Source organism: Myotis daubentonii, chromosome 20, assembly GCF_963259705.1.
Source record: "Myotis daubentonii chromosome 20, mMyoDau2.1, whole genome shotgun sequence".
Taxonomy (NCBI): Eukaryota; Metazoa; Chordata; class Mammalia; order Chiroptera; family Vespertilionidae; genus Myotis; species Myotis daubentonii.
In genome coordinates this window covers 566,878-583,954 of record NC_081859.1, presented here as the reverse complement: position 1 = coordinate 583,954, position 17,077 = coordinate 566,878, and the positions used below count along the sequence as shown (strand labels likewise).

Genomic DNA, 17,077 nt, shown 5'->3' with positions numbered 1-17,077 from the left:
CAGGGCGACAGATGCCTTTGGGGCCCAGGAAGGGGGTGTCAGGGTCTGCCCCATTTGTCTAGGTCAGTGGTCAGCAAACTGGCCCCTTGAGTGTGGCTCTTCCACAAAATACCACGTGCGGGCGCGCACATACAGTGTGATTGAAACTTCGTGGCCCATGCCACGGGGCCAAAGAGCCGCATGTGGCTCGCGAGCCGCGGTTTGCCGACCACTGGTCTAGGTGCCCAAGGAGGAGGGTCTGCAGAGCCTAGGCCCCGAGTGCCTCCCTTCAGACAGCCCGTCCCCTGAGCCACTGTCCGGCTGGGGCCGGTCACAGCCGCCCGAGGGCCGGGCGGAGCTCTGGTGCTGGACCAGGGTCTGGAGGACCCGCAGGGCGAGGTCCGCTGGGCGGGGAGCCGCGCCCGCTGGGAACCCTGGAGACTGACTCCCTTTCGGGCCACAGGGACCGTGTTGTGTGGCTTTGTCCGCTGACCCACTTACCCGAGGCAACCGGATCCCTTTCATTCTGGCGACTTCCGAGGGCGGGCCCTCTCTTCCCAAGCCAGGAGAAGTGGGGGCCCGGGGGCTCTCCTCTCTTCTGCCCGGAGCACGGGAAGGTGGGGGGGCGGGGTGTGGAGTGGATCCAGGGTCTGAGCCCACTGGTCACTCGGCCTGCCTTGCTGCCCTAGAGGCCTCCAGCACAACCACATCTGGGAAGTCAGAGCGGACACCTTCAGCCAGCTGAGCTCCCTGCGGGCCCTGTGAGTACCCGCAGCTCGTGGGGGGCGGGGGTGGAGGGCCGGGGGGGGTGCCAGGCAGCCCCATGCCCTTTCCTGAGGCCACAGGCAGGTGGGAGCCAGGCTAAAGCTACCTTCCCCTCCGGGGGGCGGTCAGACGGGGTGAGTGCGGGAGAACCGGGGAGTCCCCCCCCCCCGTGTGCCTGTCCCCTCCGGTCACACCCTCTCTGCCTGTAGGGACCTGAGCTGGAACGCCATCCGGTCCATCCACCCCGAGGCCTTCGCCACCCTGCGCTCGCTGGTCAAGCTGTGAGTGCCACTGCGTCCCCCTCCGGGTGCTGCAGGCCAGAGGGGACCTCAGGCCCCCCCCCCAGAGCGGGGACCTGCATGGATGCGTGACCACACATCCCGGGGGCACGGGCTCCAGCCTCATCGATCACCCTGACGGACAGTCCGCTTGACACCCCTCGGGGCCTGGTAGACCGAGCGCGGGTCCCGCAGGCTCTGGAGGGCACCCGGGGATGCTCTGCAGCATTTTGGCAGCCTCAGGCCCCCCCACCCCTGCCCGGCCCCTGCCCGGCCCCTGCCCGGCCCCTGCGCCGCCCCCGACCCTGCCCCCCCTCCCGTCCGCTGTCCTAGGGACCTGACGGACAACCAGCTGACCACACTGCCCCTGGCCGGGCTCGGGGGCCTGAAGCATCTCAAGCTCAAGGGGAACCCAGCTCTGTCCCAGGCCTTCTCCAAGGACAGTTTCCCAAAGCTGAGGTGAGACCTGGCTCCCCCACCCCACCCCCGCTCCCCCCAACACCGAGAGGGGTTCAACCCACCCAGGGCGGCCAGGAGGAGCACTGTGGCCGAAACTGAGTGGGTGTGGGGGTGCTGGCTGGGGGGGGACCGGGGTGCTTGGGTGCGCTGCTCCCCTCTGAGGGCGGAGGGTCATTCTCAAGGTGAAGGAGGAGCAGCCTGGAGTGTGCTCAGAGCCCTTCCGAGGCGGGAGCCAGGCTGCAGACCCTCCCGGAAAGCCCGGAGGCCTCCTGCACCCGCACCCGGGTGCTCTGGGATCGAAGGGCAGACTCGGGGCGCTGGTGCCCGGGCTGAGACCCCATTCCTGAGGCAGCCCCGTGTCCCTCCCGCACCCCAGGATCCTGGAGGTGCCGTACGCCTACCAGTGCTGTGCCTACGGCGTCTGTGCCGGCTTCTTCAAGGCCTCGGGGCAGTGGGGAGCGGACGTCCTTCGCCTCGAGGATGAGGAGACGCCCAAGGGGCCGCTGGGCCTTCTTGCCGGACAAGCCGAGAGCCACTGTGAGTGCGTGGCGGGGGCGGCGGGGGTGTCCGGGGCACACAGGACACAGCGTGTGGAGGCCAGTGTTGGGCAGGCCCCTGGGGTCTCCGGGAGCCCCCCCCCCCCCCCGTGTGCCCAAGCCCCTCCCCAGGTGGGCGAGCGCGTTCCCTGGGAGAAGAAGCCCAGCCATTGCTGGCCCCGCAGGCACCCGGCTCCCCCAGACGTCCCGGACGGATGTCTGCCGTGGTACACTCCCTCGGGGGCTGGAAGGAGGGATGGAAACTTTCCGCCAGGCCTCAGTCTGGGGGAACCGCAGGGCGTCGGATGTGGGCCGCCTGCAGGTACCAGGAGCAGGGACCGGCCCGCTTCCTGTGGGAGCCAACGCCAGGGCTGCCGCTTCAGCCAGACTCCCTTTCCGCCTCCGTTTCCTCCGAGTTTGCAGAGCGGTTGCTCAACACCTTGGCGGGGACGTTCCGGCCTCAGACTCCCTGGGCTCCGGCCCTTGTATTTCATTCATGCGTTTTCATCTCAACGTGTGGCCGAGCTCCATCCCGGAGAGCGCGGCGGGCGGCGGGCGGGCGGGAGGAGAGGTGGAGAGAGGAGGAAATGCCAGGGCGCGGGCACACGGCAGCCTCCGCCCTTAGGGTCTGGGCCAGGGCTGCCTGCCTCCTGGGAACTCTCCCAGGGGAGGTGTTTGCCCTTCCTGTGGGGAGGAAAGATCTCACAGGAAACACACGCAGGGACACGTGGGACAGACAGAGCCACCTGTCCGTCCCCTGTAGACGCTGGCTGTCACCTGTACCATGTGCAGGAGTTTCGGCTGTGTAGGTTATAAAGTGTTTTAGATCCTCATTTCAAAATTCCTATAGAGTTTGTGGCCGGGTTAAGAAAATTGTAACAGCGAAGAAGAAGAAAAAAAATCCATGCGTTTCAAACCTGTTAGAGGATTTCTTTAACAATGAATTTACCTTTCTATTCCTATGGTCTCTAACAGACAGATGTAGAAATGGAAGGATGGTTAAAGATGAGCTAGACCTGCCCTGGCCAGTTTGGCTCAGTGGATAGGGCATCGGCCTATGGACTGAAGGGTCCTGGGTTCGATTCCCATCAAGGGCACGTACCTCGGTGGCAGGCTCCTGGTCTGGGTCACTTCCTCAGAACACGCTCAAGCTCACTTCTCTGTTTTTTTTAAATCTATTTTTATTGATTACAGAGAGGCAGGGAGAGGGAGACGGAAACATCCACGATGAGAGAGAATCATGGGTCGGCTGCCTCCTGCACGCTCCCCACTGGGGATCGAGCCCACAATCAGGGCCTGTGCCCTGACCGGGAATCAAACTGGTTCATAGGTCGACGCTCAACCACTGAGCCACGCCGGCCAGCCTCACTTCTCTGTCTTAGGAAGATGTCCTTCTTCGTGTCCAGTGTTCCCGCTGGGCAGGGAGTGGCCGTGCTGGGCTGGCTCCGTGGTGACCAGCTCCCACCCTCAAGGAGGCCCCTCCCCTACCTCCAGGCAGCATCTGGGGGCCCCGGCCACCTGGGGAGCACACAGCTGAGTTGCAGGAAGAGCAGGTCCCTGTCAAGAGCCAGCCACGCGGATAACCCACACACGGGTCCCACCCAGGGTTCGCGCCCAGGGGCCCTGGACGGACCTATGCTGGGCACAGGGCTGGGCCTTGCGAGCCCAGGCCCTGAGCCACTGTCTGGTCTCCCCCCAGATGACCTGGACCTGGACGAGATGGAGGACACGAAGCCACACCCCCGTGTGCAGTGCAGCCCCGTTCCAGGTGAGGGCGGCCCCGGGGGCGGGGAAGGGGGGGGACACAGGGTCAGCAGGGTGTGTCTGGGGTCACCTCCTGGGGAGGTCAGCCTCTTGGGGTGATTCCTGGGGAAGAAGCTGGGGGCCGTAGGGGGGGGGCCGAGTCAGAGAAACCTTTACAAACCAGCCAGTTAGAGGTTCCACATGCCCATCCCTCTGCGACTCGGATCCCTTCCCTCCCCGCCCCCCAAGGATGAAATGGCTCCTGCCTACAGCTGCCCACAGCTGCCCACAGCTGCCCTCACCTGCCCTCAGCGCTCGGTGACTGCAGTGCGCCCTCTGGTGGCCGCCTGGGCAGGGGCGCCAACACAGAGGAGGCAGGCACTGTGTTTTAGGGACCTGGACAGAAATGTCACCTCCGAAAAGTAATAATCAGCAGGCGAAAGAGCACGTTCGTTTGTTTTTTAATTTTTAAAATTTTATCTCTGAGAGGAAGAAAGAGGGAGAGAGAGAGAAACATGAATGAGAAAGAACCTCATTGATCGGCTGCCTCCTGCACGCCCCGCGCTGGGGATGGAGCCCCCAACCCGGGCCTGTGCCCTGATGGGAATTGAGCCATGACCTCCTGGTTCATAGGTCAACACTCAACCACTGAGCCACACTGGCCGGGCTTATTATGTGCTTCTACTCTGTGTGTAACCACCAATCCCCACGGGCTCCCAAGGCCCGGTCAGGCTCCCCGGCCCCGGCCCCAGGACCCGAGTCCAGCGGCCCCGGCCCTCTCTCCACAGGCCCCTTCAAGCCTTGCGAGCACCTCTTTGAGAGCTGGGGCGTCCGCCTGGCCGTGTGGGCCATCGTCCTGCTGTCCCTGCTCTGCAACGGGCTGGTGCTGCTCAGCGTCTTCGCCGGCGGGCCCGGCCCGCTGCCCGCGGTCAAGTTCGTGGTCGGGGCCCTCGCCGGCGCCAATGCCTTGACTGGCATCTCCTGGGGCCTCCTGGCCTCCGTGGACGCCCTGACCTTCGGCCGGTTCGCCGCGTACGGGGCCCGCTGGGAGTCGGGGCCGGGCTGCCGGGCCACGGGCTTCCTGGCCGTGCTGGGGTCCGAGGCCGCGGTGCTGCTGTTGACTCTGGCCGCCGTGCAGAGCGGCGCCGCGGCGGCCTGCGTCCGGGCCCAGGGGAAGGCGCCCGCCCCGGGCGGCGGCGTGCGGGCAGGGGCGCTGGGCTGCCTGGCGCTGGCGGGGCTGACCGCGGCCCTGCCCCTGGCCTCGGTGGGCGAGTACGGGGCCTCCCCGCTCTGCCTGCCCTACGCCCCGCCCGAGGGCCGGCCGGCGGCCCTGGGCTTTGCCGTGGCCCTGGTGATGCTGAACTCCCTCTGCTTCCTGGTGGTGACGGGCGCCTACATCCGGCTGTACTGCGCCCTGCCGCGGGGCGAGCCGGAGGCCGCGTGGGACGGCGCCCTGGGGCGGCACGTGGCCCGGCTCATCCTCGCCGACGGGCTGCTGCACTGCCCGGTCGCCTTCCTCAGCGTGGCCTCCGCGCTCGGCCTGGCCCCCGTCACCCCCGAGGCCGTCAAGTCCGTGCTGCTGCTGGTGCTGCCGCTGCCCGCCTGCCTCAACCCCCTGCTCTACCTGCTCCTCACCCCGCACTCCCGCGAGGACCTGGGGCGCCTCTGGCCCTGCGCGGGCGCCGCCCCAGGCGCCCTGGCCTCTGCTGCGGCCGGTCACCTGGAGAAGAGCTCCTGCGACTCCACGCAGGTCCTGGTGGCCTTCTCCGACGCGGATCTCGTTCTGGAAGCTTCCGAGGCTGGGCGGCCCCCAGGGCCGGAGACCTATGGCTTCCTCACGGGCAGCCTCGTCTCCTGCCCACAGCCAGAGAGCCCCAGGCCGGAGGGCAGCCACTTGGTTGAGCCAGAGGGAACCCACTTTGGGGACCGGCAACCCCCCATGGACGGAGAGCTGCTGCTGAAGGCAGAGGGGGCCGCCCCTGGTGGCGGGGGCGTGGCGGCGGGCAGGGGCCTCCAGCCCTCAGGCTCAGCCTTGGCCCCCCGCGTATAAATGGCGCCCCATCCTTGTCTCCGCCTCCTCCTTCCCTCCCCTCCGTGAACGGTGGCTGTTTGTAAAATAAATTCAGCCCGGATGCAGCCGCGTGGCCCGCGGGAGGGGGTGGCCCAGACCCTGGCTCGCTGGCCTCCTGTGGCCGTCACCAGCGTGTGCTGGTTTCCTTTGGGCCTCTTCTCGGCCACATCGGAGGCTGTGGAGCGAGATCTGGAAGTCGGGGTGCTGAGCAGGCCCCGGGTCTGGGCCCTGATGGAGGAAGGAAGGTCTACGAGGGACCACAGAGGCAGCTGGGCACCTCCCCCGTGGCTCACGGATTGGACCCAACCCGTGTTCTGTGTCTCTCGAACCTGACGTGTGCCGTGACGACGCGTGCGGGAAGACATGACACGTGGCGTCCCCCCTCGGAGGGTCACCGGCGGGTCGGGCGGTGCAGGCTCTGCCGACGGCGTCTCCCCGGTTCCCACGTGGCTTGACAACGGGTTCCGTTGGCCTGGTTGGTTTTCGTGGGATAGCTGACCGCGTCCCAGAGGATCCGCACCTGTGCCTCCCAGGGCCCCGTCTCCGCCCCGCCCGGTGGCCCCGCAGGCTGGCGGCTCCACAGGACCCTGACCCAAGGCGCCCGAGTCTGGTGCTGATGTGAAGACTGTGGATGGATGGAGCCTGCAGCTCCCTGACCTCCTTCCAGGAAGAATGAAAGGCCTACTAGGTGTACCGGTTAGTAATGCGGATTGGCCCTCTACCGGTTAGTAATGCGGATTGGCCCTCTACCGGTTAGTAATGCGGATTGGCCCTCTACCGGTTAGTAATGCGGATTGGCCCTCTACCGGTTAGTAATGCGGATTGGCCCTCTACCGGTTAGTAATGCGGATTGGCCCTCTACCGGTTAGTAATGCGGATTGGCCCTCTACCGGTTAGTAATGCGGATTGGCCCTTTACCGGTTAGTAATGCGGATTGGCCCTTTACCGGTTAGTAATGCGGATTGGCCCTTTACCGGTTAGTAATGCGGATTGGCCCTTTACCGGTTAGTAATGCGGATTGGCCCTTTACCGGTTAGTAATGCGGATTGACCCTTTACCAGTTAGTAATGCGGATTTTGTCATCAAAGAAAACACGATAATTTCAAGAGAAACATCAAAAGTGCTTTGTTCAAAGTCATGTCCATCGCTGGCTACACATTCCCCATCTTTCAGGTCATTTGTGGAGACCGTCCCAATAGAACTTTCCTTGTTTTGAGGCAGACCATTCAGAGACCCAATTTCCCACTTCTTCGCCCGTTTTGAAGGGCTGCTCAGAAAGCGCGTGAGCCGTCGGTCGGAACGAGTGGTCTCTGAGGGAGCAATACAGCCACACAGCACACACATCAAATCGCATACATATCCACACGTGTGTGACCCCCTCTATTGAGAAAAGCCCGCATCATTCACCGGTGCACGTAGCAAGGATTGGAGGCGGGGCTGAGGAGCCTGAGTGACAGATGCCCGGGGTCCCCCCCACCCTTCCTGGCTCACCTCTAACTACCTCTGCTCTGGGGCGGCCACGCCTCCCCCCAGCACCCCCGTCACTCACTCCTGGTTCCAGCCCCACTCCCCAGCCGCTGTGTGAAGTGTGAGAATGGCCACGATGTAAATATTCCGGCTCTTCTGTACAATAAAGCCCAGTGACGTTCCGTGGGTGTCCCTGCGCGTCCCTCCCCGGGCACCTGGGTCAGCCCAGGTGGCAGCCGTGACCTGAAGCCCAGGCCGGTCCCTCCACCTGCAGCCCCTGTAGGCGCATTCCCGTCAGGTGCTCCGGAGGCCGGAGGGCGGGTCTCCCAGGAGGAGGAGCGCCCAGGCCTGAGCCGGAGACAAGAGAGTCCTGGGAGGCCTGTGACCCCCACGGCTCCCCCCTGGCGACCCGGGTCCTGGGGTGCAGTTGGGGGGAGTGACCCTGCAATGCAGAGAGCCACGGTTGTACGTAAGTAGGCCTTTGCTCGGCCCCTTGCTCCTGTTGGCGGATAGCACTCGAGCTGGGCCTCCCCCCCCCCCCAGCTCCTCCCGGTGTCTCGGGATCCTCCAGCCACTCCGTCATCGGGCTTGCCCTCCTGGTCCTCCCGTCCCGGCCTGCGTTCCTCTGGGTGTGTCCCAGGTGATGTCCTGGGAGACTGAGTGACCCCGCACCCGCGGCTTCCTTCTCCACCCGCGGCTTCCTTCTCCACCCGTCCTAGGCCAACCACAGGTCCGCGGTTAGCTGAGGTCGACCCCTCTCGGGCCGGGCCCTCTCCTGGTCCCCTGGACTCAGTGGGACTGAACTCTGTGTCCCTGCAGGGCCAGCGTGGGCGGGACAGGGCTGCCCGGGGAGAGGGGCTGTGCGTGGGCGCGGCGGGAGAGGCCCACCCGGCCTGTCTCTCACTCCTATATCCACGGCCCTTTCCCAGGGCCTCCCCCAGTAGGTGCTCAATTCGTTTCTTTCGGGAGGAGGTGGGGGGGGGGGATAATTATGACATTAACATTTCTAAAGACAGTGGGGCCTTGACTTATGAGTGTCCCGACTAACGAGTTTTTTTCTCGGCAGATTTTTTGCATTGAGTTGATAGAGTAACTTGAGTTAACGATCTCCTTAACGAGCTCGGTCTCAGAACGAATTAAACTCGTAAGTCAAGGCCCCACCGTACACCCTTAAGGATTCTGTTTCCCAGCCTAATGGGGACACCTGGCCAGGAGATGCAGGTAACACAGAGCACCAGCTTCGGTCTCAACCAAGTCCCTGTGACCCCCACATACCAGGCTGTGCCACGCCCCGTGCGCACATCCTTTCTCTTAAAAAAAATTTTTTTTAATTGATTTTTTACAGAAAGGAAGGGAGAGGGACAGAGAGTTAGAAACGTCAATGAGAGAAGCATCGATCAGCCACCTCCCGCACGCCCCCTATTGGGAATGTGCCCGCAACCACGGTACATGCCCTTGACCGGAATCGAACCTGGGACCCTTCAGTCCGCAGGCCGACGCTCTATCCACTGAGCAACACCAGTTAGAGCCTTTCTCTTTTTATATATGTATTTTTTTTATTGATTTCAGAGAGGAAGGAAGATGGAGAGAGAAACATCCATGATGAGAGAGCATCATTGATCGGCTGTCTCCTGCACGCCCCCTACTGGGGATGGACCCTGCAACCCGGGCACGTGCCCGTGACGGGGAATCACACTGTGACCTCCTGGTTCATAGGTTGAGGCTCAACCACCGGCTGGGACGCGGGACCTCTTCGAGGTGGAGTTGTGAGGTTCTGGTTGAGGATGCGAGTATGGGAGGAAGAGTCACCTGTCACCCCCAATAGACCCTGAGAGTTGGAGAGTGGCGTGGGAGCTCGCGGGGGGGGGGGGGGGGCGGGGGGAGCCGGAGGTGACTTCCTGAGAAGTGAGGTCCAAGTGCAGTGTGTTGTTACTGGTCACAGCGGCTCTGGGCCCATCACCCCAGCCTCCCCCGGGCTCACGGCAGCCCCAGGAGCCCCGAGCCCAGAGCGGCAGCCTGCCCGGGGAGCAGGTTCTGAAGCCACAGCCGGGTCTCCTCCCGCCCTGGCCTCCCCCAGGCTGCCCCACACCGGCTGGAAGAGGAGCTTTATTTGTACGTTGCATTCCCACTGTGGCCGGAGGACAAATCGCCCGCCCCGGCCTCAGCTCTGAGGCTGCCCACGCGGTGGGTGGTAAAGGCTGATCTGGTTTAGATGCTTTTGGGGAGCGGGAGGGAGGAGGGGAGGGGGCGCAGGGGAGGGAGCTTGGAATGTGCAGTGTTTACAGGATCCGGCATGGGCGCCATCACTCCTCTTTCAATAGGGTCGGGGTCGCTCAGCTCGCCTGTCCCAGGGATCCAGCACACAGTGAGAGGCCGTCCCTGTCCTGTCTGTTCCCTCTGTCGCCCGACGGAGCAATGGGGATGCGTCCACGTGGGCTCCCCCGTCCTGGGAGGGGACGCGGCTTTGGCACCCAGCTGTTCTGAGCAGGACTCGCCTGGAAATGGAGCGAGGGACAGAAAGGGATTGTGAAAATCCCAACATCTGTATGATTGTTTAATCAATCCATGTCTGATTTCACCATTCTATTATTTTTCTTTAAAATATTTGGAGCATTCTCAGAAAGTTATTTGTGCTGTGTCTTTAGGGAGTTGGTTGAAACGTAGTACATTATCTATTCATTATTATACAGCACAGGGTCAGGTTTTATTTGTAATATATTTTTATTGATTTCAGAGAGGATGGGTGAGGGAGGGATAGAAACATCAATGAGATAATCAGTGATCGGCTGCCTCCTGCCTGCCCCCTACTGGGGACCAAGCCCACAATTGGGGCATGTGCCCTTGACCGGAATCGACCCGGGACCCTTCGGACCGCAGGCCAACGCGCTATCCACTGAGCCAAACCGGCCAGGGCCTCACCATTGTCTTCTAAAACACTAGCATAGAACTTGGCCCAGAGTAGGTGTCCAATAAATATTTGTGGAACAAATGGTTTCACTACAGCGATGCTGACCGGCTGTGTCGTTCACAAAAAGTGAAAGCTGCAAAAATTAACAAAAGCGCAGGTCACCTTACTCCCACGTTGTGTCAAGACTTCTGAACCCCAGAACCCCTGAAGGCCGTGGAACTGTCTGTAGTAGCTCCTGTACATCTACGCCAGCCACCCTGGGTCCCTGGGGTGCGGGCGAGCTGGCAAAACAAAGGACAACACACCCGGCCAGTGTAACACCCTCACTCATTTAACATCCCTGGGGCCACAACCAGGATAAACACGCTCCACGCTCAACGGTTATTTATTTTTCAGGTTTAAAAGGTTTCTAAATACATAGGCACAAGCGGAATAAAACAAACTCCACTTAGAGGATCTGTGTAGGGCAGGACATATAAATACACAGGGTCTGTTTTATGAGAGGCAGAAACGGTCGCGCTGTCACATACACCGAGAACACGGGAGACAGGCGGGCGAGCTGGGCCACCCTGACAGAGAGCAGTGACCGGGAGGGACTGGGACCGAGCCCTAGACGCCATCGCAGAACCTCTTGCCAGGGCCTCCCGGCGGCTCCGCCTTCCTTTTCGGTGCTGTGCCCTGTGCTCCTGCATCGCCGGCCGCAGGCGGGTTCCCAGGCACCTCCTCGTCACCCTACGGAGGAAAAGCCGGGGCTCACACCAGCGCAGAGCCCTGCGGTGTCACCCCCAAGTGCCTCCTTGCTGCCTCCTGCACATGCCGTTCCCGCCACCGGCATCTTCCTTGGTTGCGGGCACATCCCCAGTAGGGAGTGTGCAGGAGGCAGCTGATGGATGTTTCTCTCTCATCGACGTTTCTAACTCTATCCCTCTCCCTTCCTCTCTGTAAAAATCAATAACATATATTAAAAAACAAAACAAAACGAAATCTTAGGGAAAAGAATCGGAGTCCCCGCTCGTCCATCTGTGCTGCCGCCCAGAATATGGGTTACCCCGCGGCTGCCCGCCCTCTAGGGACGTCAGTGGGCGACCACAGTTAGGAGAAACCTTTTGCTGAGTCATTAGTCAGAAGGCTGCAGGCGGAGAAGACGCCCACACTGGCCTAGAGCGCGGCCCCGTACAGATGCGGTGAAGGCACATCCACACGCGCCTACTGCAGACCCTCGTGCGCCGACGGCGGCAGAGCACCAGGCCCGCGCAAACACACCTGCTGCTGTCTCGCGTGCTGCTCTGTCCACCGCCTGGCGTTGCTGAGGAAGACGGGCTTGTTGTATTTGAACTCTGAGGACTGAGAACCAGAGGGAGGAGTGAGTGGAGGGGAAAAGGACCCCCCGTCAGGGCTCAGCCACCTCGCTGACGGGGCCCGGGGTCCAGAGAGGAGACGAGGACACTTACGATGTCGGCCATGAGCGGGTCGTCCGGGTTGGGCTCTGCCATGAGCAGCTGGATGGAGGCCAGCACGGTGGCGATGCTGAGGGAGGGCCGCCAGGCGCCCTGCGCACACGGAGCGACGGCTTAGGCACCTGCCTGGAGCCACAGCCCCGCAGCCCGCCCGCCCCCTCTGCTCACCTTGGGCGGCAACTTGAGGACATCCAGGCAGATCCTCCCGGCAGAGTCGATGTTTGGGTGATAGATTGGAGTCAGAAACCGGATCTGAGGGGGCTCAAATGGGTACCTGTGACAGCGACGGACAACAGAGAGTTTATTAAGATGCTGCCTCGTAGCACATTACCAACAGCTTCCTGGGGACCCCTGGGGAAGACAGCCTTCGAGGCAAACCTTTCCTCCCCCCACTTTTTTATTATGGAAATTTACAAATAATAGCAAGGAGAAATGACAGCATATAGACACTCATCTACCCTCCACCTGGATCAGCCACTTCACCCTCAAAGTCAGCGGTTCTCAACCTGTGGGTCGCGACCCCTTTGGGGGTCGAACGACCCTTTCGCAGGGGTCACCTAAGACCATCGGAAAACACATCCATCATTACGTATTGTTTTTGTGATTCATCACTATGCTTTCATGATGTTCAATTTGTAACAATGAAAATACATCCTGCATATCAGATATTTACATGACGATTCATCACAGTAGCCAAATTGCAGTGATGAAGTAGCGACGAAAATAATTTTACGGTTGGGGGTCCCCACAACATGAGGAACCGTATGAAAGGGTCGCGGCGTGAGGAAGGTTGAGAACCACTGCTCTAAGTCCTTCACACAAAGTCACGGTTAGACGAGGATTAAAATCCAGGCCCTCTGCCCGCTGCGCGGCTCTGCCTCCCAGTCGCTGGGCTCTACCCTGGTGGTTTAGGGTCTGACCCACACTGACCTCTCAGGAATGGTCACTTCCAGCGTGAATACTCCTTTTTCATAAGGTGTGTCGGCCCCACCTATTATTTCTTAAAAGGAAAAGGAAAGACCGTTCAGAGGCAATCAGATGATCTGAATCACTGCCCCACGTGGACCTGTGAAGCCTGCGGCCGTCGCGAGGTCCTGGGTCGAGGACTGGAAATCTCTCTGGGCTTTAACCTCTCTGCACACAATCCACCACGGACCCCAAAAGTGTCACACTAAGGAGGCACAGAAGATCAAAAGGTGGAAGCCCCGGCCGGGTGGCCTAGTGGGTTGGAGCGTCGTCCTGAGCAGCAAAAGGTTGTGGGTTCAGTTCCCACTCAGGGCACATACCTCGGTTGCTGGTCAGGGGCACACGGGAGGCAACCGATCATTGTTTCTCTCTCTCCCTTCCTCTCTCTAAAAACCAATAAACATATCCTTGAGTAAGGGTTAAATTAAAAAAAAAATTTAAAAGTGGAAAATGCTGGGCACAGATCCAATATGACCTGCAGACTGGCCTTGTGTGGACTGAGGATTCTAATCGTTTCTGTCTGGCCTCACAGGTATTTGAGATGCTGATCTTTGGTCTAAACCAGGGGTGGGCAAACTTTTTGACTCGAGGGCCACAATGGGTTCTTAAACTGGACCGGAGGGCCGGAACAAAAGCATGGATGGAGTGTTTGTGGGAACTAATATAAATTCAAAGTAAACGTCATTACATAAAAGGGTACGGTCTTTTTTTTTTTTTTTTTTAGTTTTATTCATTTCAAACGGGCCGTAGTTTGCCCACGGCTGGCCTAAACACTGCTTCACAGCGGATGCCCAGATCTTGGCTACAAACCAGCAAAGGGTAGAATAAAGGGCAAAGGAGAAATGTCCAGCAAACCTTTGCTAAATGTAAACGAGTTAGGGGAGGAAGATGGTGGGCGCTTTGACATCGAGACTGTACCCCACGTGAGAAGAAGGGAAAATGTTCGCATTTCAGCACGGCCTGCCACAGGGTCAGGGGCCACCTCCCGACGACGGGACACCTACGCGCTCGCAGGTCACCCGTCTGGTCCGAGTCTTGCCAGCAGGTGATGCCGGGAGGTGGCTCAGTGGCCAACAGGCTCAGCTCTCTCTTCAGCCGGGAAGCCCTCTGCATGGTCCGCTCGTCCCGGGAGCCCTGCTCCGCTCACTCCACCACGTGAAAGGCTGGCGAGGAGAAAAACGGCAACACTGCGCAGTCGGAACGGTGACTGGGGTTTTCAGCACATGGTTTCAATCTAGGGAAGGACAAACCGATCCCTATTCCCAGATGGGAGTCTGAGTTTTTTTTTCCATTTCCTTTTTGTTACCGAGTCAGGCAAACACATTTTATAAATCAAGTACTACGGAAGATGCGAGAAGTTCTACCTGCAAACAGCAAGAACACTAGATGCTTTAAGTGAACGTGTCTCCACCGGCAAATTACACGCCCACCAGGCAGAGCCTGGGTCTCCTCGGGCTGCCCCTGCCCCCTCAGCACGCCTGGCACACACGGGGACCGACACATATTAGCGGTGGGCGGAGCAAGGACAGCGACACGGAGTCACCACTCAGAGGCATTGATAAGCTGATGCTTAAAGCTTGGAGGTGCATGTGAGTATACTGATATCTAATTGGAATCGGAACAGTGCTAATGATGCATCCACTTTGGGGGTGGGGTGGGGGAGGGGTTGGCAACTCCCAGAGCCAACTCATAAGTAATCGGTTTATTCATTCCCTTCTAATCCCTCCCTTCCCTTCTATCCGGCTACAACGTCCGCTACAAAGTGGATTAGAAGCTGACAGTCCATGAAAAGATGCCCGGCACCCTGAGTCCCTCGGATGTGCCGATGGAAGCCACGGTGACGCCCTTCACAACCGCTGAGATGACATCTGAGTGTGGGGGAGGAGGAGGGGACACGGGAGCCCTCCCGGCGTTTACGTAACATCGACTGCCTTACGGCCCTCGACTCCACGCCCGGGGTTCACACTCAAGAGAGTGGAAAACATACGTGCACCCAAACACCGGTACGCGGATGCGCACAGCAGCATCACTCGTAACAGCCGACAGGAGCGATCCAAACGCGTCGGCTGCAGAATAAACAAAAATGTAGGTTTACTTTAACGACGATGCAAACTTCAACTTCAGATCTTGCATTTTTGTAGCATCATGAGGAGGGATCCGAGGCACATCTCCAAACTGCATTTTGCAGCATTTTACGACGAAAATTAAATGCTGCAGTAAATATGAAGATTCAAAGACCTCCGAGAGCCCAGCTGGGGCGGCTCAGTGGTGGAGCATCGGCCTAGGAACGGGGAGGTCAGGGTTTGATTCCCGGTCAGGGCACATGACCCCCCCCCCTCCCCCGCTGCACTCGATCCCCAGTAGGGGGCGTGCAGGAGGCAGCCAATCCATGATCTCTCATCATTGATATTTCTCTCTCTTACTCTCCTTTCGCCTCTGAAATCAATAATAAAAACTTATTTTAAAAATAAACAAATAAAAAAAATAAACAAATAGCCCTAGCCAGTTTGGCTCAGTGGATAGAGCGTCGGCCTGCGGACTGAAGGGTCCCGGGTTCGATTCCGGCCAAGGGCACATGCCTGGGTTTCGGGTTCCATCTCCAGTAGGGGGCGTGCAGGAGGCAGCCAATCAATGATTCCCTTATGATTGGTGTTTCTATCTCTCCCTCTTCCTTCCCCTCTGAAATCAATCAATAAATATATTTTTTTAAAAAAATAAATAAATCAAGCGCGGGTGTATGACACCGGGACGCGCTGCACAGGCGAGAGTCAACCCCGGGCCCGCCGCCCGCGAGGCCTGGGGCTCCGACGGGCTGTCCCGGGCAGGTCCCGCCTAGTTCAGTGGCTTCTCGGCCCGCAGCGCAGCACCCAGGTGCACGCGGCCCGAGCCAGCGCAGCCGTCCGCCCGACCGCCCCGACTCCGAGGGCCCCTCCCTGGAGAGAACCCCCACGTCACGCAGGAGCAGGGCGCCCCCAGAGCCACCGGCCCTCCCCGCCCCCCGCGACCCGACCCCAGCCCCCCGCCTTCGCGCAAAAACCACCTACCCGCGCACCAGCCAGCTGGTCCGCCGCCACCGCGCATGCGCTGCTCAAAGGTGGGCGTCGCCCCGCCTCCCGCCCGGCGCGGGTCGCGATTGGCCCGCAGCAAGGCGGGGAGACGAGCGTAGCCGCCCATTGGCCCGCGCGCTGAGCCCGCGGGTTCAACTGGCCGCGCGCGAGACTGCGGGTTCAGATGGGGCGCGGGGCTGTTGGGAGCCGGCGTCCGGCGGGGAGGCCGCTACAGCTACGGCTACCGGGCGGGTTACCGGGCCGGCCGGGTGGTCCGAATGGAGACAGACCTGGAGGGCAGCCCTCGGAGGGACAGGGAGGGGAGCGGGCAGCCTCGATGTGCAGCGGGGCGGCCGCGGTCCTTCCCGGGACACGGAGGGCGCGTCCAAGACCGCGCGGGTGGACGTCGAGGATGCGGACTGAGCCCTGCGATCGTTCCGACTGGTAGACCTCAGAACCGAACCGGCGGAAATCGGGACCGGACTCCGCACTGACTTCCAGCTCCGACGCTTGGGTCCCGAGCCGGGAGCACCTGTGGACCGCTAAGCCGCCGGGCGAAGGCTGGCACCTGGTGGACCCCACGAGGACTGGGGTATGGGAACCCCATGGCATGTGCTCTCGCCCCGCCCCCGCCCCGGGGACCCTCTCACTGGTCGTAGGAACGAACCGGCAAATGTGGCCTGTGAATGACCATCGCGAGGAGCCTGGTTCGGGCTGCCTTCCGTTAGGTGGAGGCGTTCTGCACTTGGGGTCCATCATTCCGGAGTGTCGGCTGCTTATGTGACTGCAGGTATGTTCTGCTTCCACCCACCTGTGTCTTCTCCTGTTTTCCTCCTACCCCAACTGCAATCGGACCTCAGTGGCAGCTCTGTCTTCGAAACCGAAATGGATTTCTTTCTGGGTCTGTTCTCTTTGAAACGTGTCTTTAAAAAACGTCTCTTAGGCACTAACCGGTGTGGCTCAGTGGATAGAGCGTCGGCCTGCGGACTGAAGGGTCCCAGGTTCGATTCCGATCAAGGGTATATACTTGGTTGTGGGGACATCCCCAGTAGGGGGCGTGCAGGAGGCAGCTGATCCATGTTTCTAACTATCCCTCTCCCTTTCTCTCTCTCAAAAAAAAAATTAATAAAATATATTTTTAAAAATGTCTCTTAGAAAAAGCAGGAACTGTGTTGAGCCCCGTGGAGAGGAGGGAGGAGGGATGGCGTGAGAAAGCGAGCAAATACCTGTAGTTTTGGCAATCCACCAAAGGATTGGATTTAAAAAAAAATAATAATAAAAGAACCCCACGGGTTACATGTACAGTGTCCATGTGACCAGCAGAGGGAAGTGTGTTCACTGGTGGAAAGAGAGGCAGGCTGAGAGATTTCGTGAACGGCGTACAGCTGTCATTGCTTTTAC

The 17,077-nt window shown here is 60.2% G+C and overlaps 3 protein-coding genes across 7 annotated transcripts in view; 2 read left to right on the top strand and 1 right to left on the bottom strand.

Moving 5' to 3' along the window:
- LGR6 (leucine rich repeat containing G protein-coupled receptor 6) overlaps nt 1–7,478 on the top strand; it is a 38,766-nt gene extending 31,288 nt beyond the window's left edge. For all 3 annotated transcript variants that reach the window (XM_059677875.1, XM_059677874.1, XM_059677876.1), the window contains 6 exons: nt 669–740; nt 954–1,025; nt 1,356–1,481; nt 1,858–2,018; nt 3,717–3,785; nt 4,549–7,478. In XM_059677875.1, the coding sequence (XP_059533858.1) occupies nt 669–740; nt 954–1,025; nt 1,356–1,481; nt 1,858–2,018; nt 3,717–3,785; nt 4,549–5,810 (1,762 nt within the window). In that variant the 3' untranslated portion in view covers nt 5,811–7,478. The remainder of the gene's footprint in view (nt 1–668; nt 741–953; nt 1,026–1,355; nt 1,482–1,857; nt 2,019–3,716; nt 3,786–4,548) is intronic.
- A 3,095-nt stretch (nt 7,479–10,573) lies between these two features.
- UBE2T (ubiquitin conjugating enzyme E2 T) lies at nt 10,574–15,692 on the bottom strand. 3 transcript variants are annotated; one of them, XM_059677306.1, is made up of 8 exons: nt 15,674–15,692; nt 14,617–14,695; nt 13,634–13,792; nt 12,594–12,663; nt 11,832–11,937; nt 11,658–11,756; nt 11,470–11,550; nt 10,574–10,938 (listed from the first exon to the last, which is right to left on the bottom strand). In XM_059677306.1, exons 3-8 carry the CDS (start codon nt 13,740–13,742, stop codon nt 10,816–10,818), a joined length of 588 nt encoding a protein of 195 aa, XP_059533289.1. In that variant the 5' UTR covers nt 13,743–13,792; nt 14,617–14,695; nt 15,674–15,692; the 3' UTR covers nt 10,574–10,815. The 3 variants fall into 3 exon arrangements, with proteins under 3 accessions (XP_059533289.1, XP_059533290.1, XP_059533291.1); XM_059677307.1 differs by having other exon boundaries at nt 13,634–13,863; nt 14,566–14,695; nt 15,674–15,691; XM_059677308.1 differs by lacking the exon at nt 15,674–15,692 and having other exon boundaries at nt 14,566–14,695.
- Nucleotides 15,693–15,877: 185 nt separating this feature from the next.
- PPP1R12B (protein phosphatase 1 regulatory subunit 12B) overlaps nt 15,878–17,077 on the top strand; it is a 64,578-nt gene continuing 63,378 nt past the window's right edge. Inside the window, exon 1 of the mRNA XM_059677442.1 lies at nt 15,878–16,466. The gene's annotated coding sequence lies outside the window, so the exon portion shown is untranslated. The remainder of the gene's footprint in view (nt 16,467–17,077) is intronic.

Bases quoted from the DNA above. Each gene is read 5' to 3' on its own strand.
- UBE2T (XM_059677306.1), bottom strand. From the start codon at position 13,742: ATGCAGAGGGCTTCCCGGCTGAAGAGAGAGCTGAGCCTGTTGGCCACT. The intron at 12,664-13,633 runs GTAGGTGTCCCG...TTTCCTTTTAAG, and splicing joins GACGGGTGACCTGCGAGCGC to AAATAATAGGTGGGGCCGAC. The intron at 11,551-11,657 runs GTAAGTGTCCTC...TCTGGTTCTCAG, and splicing joins ACCCGCTCATGGCCGACATC to TCCTCAGAGTTCAAATACAA.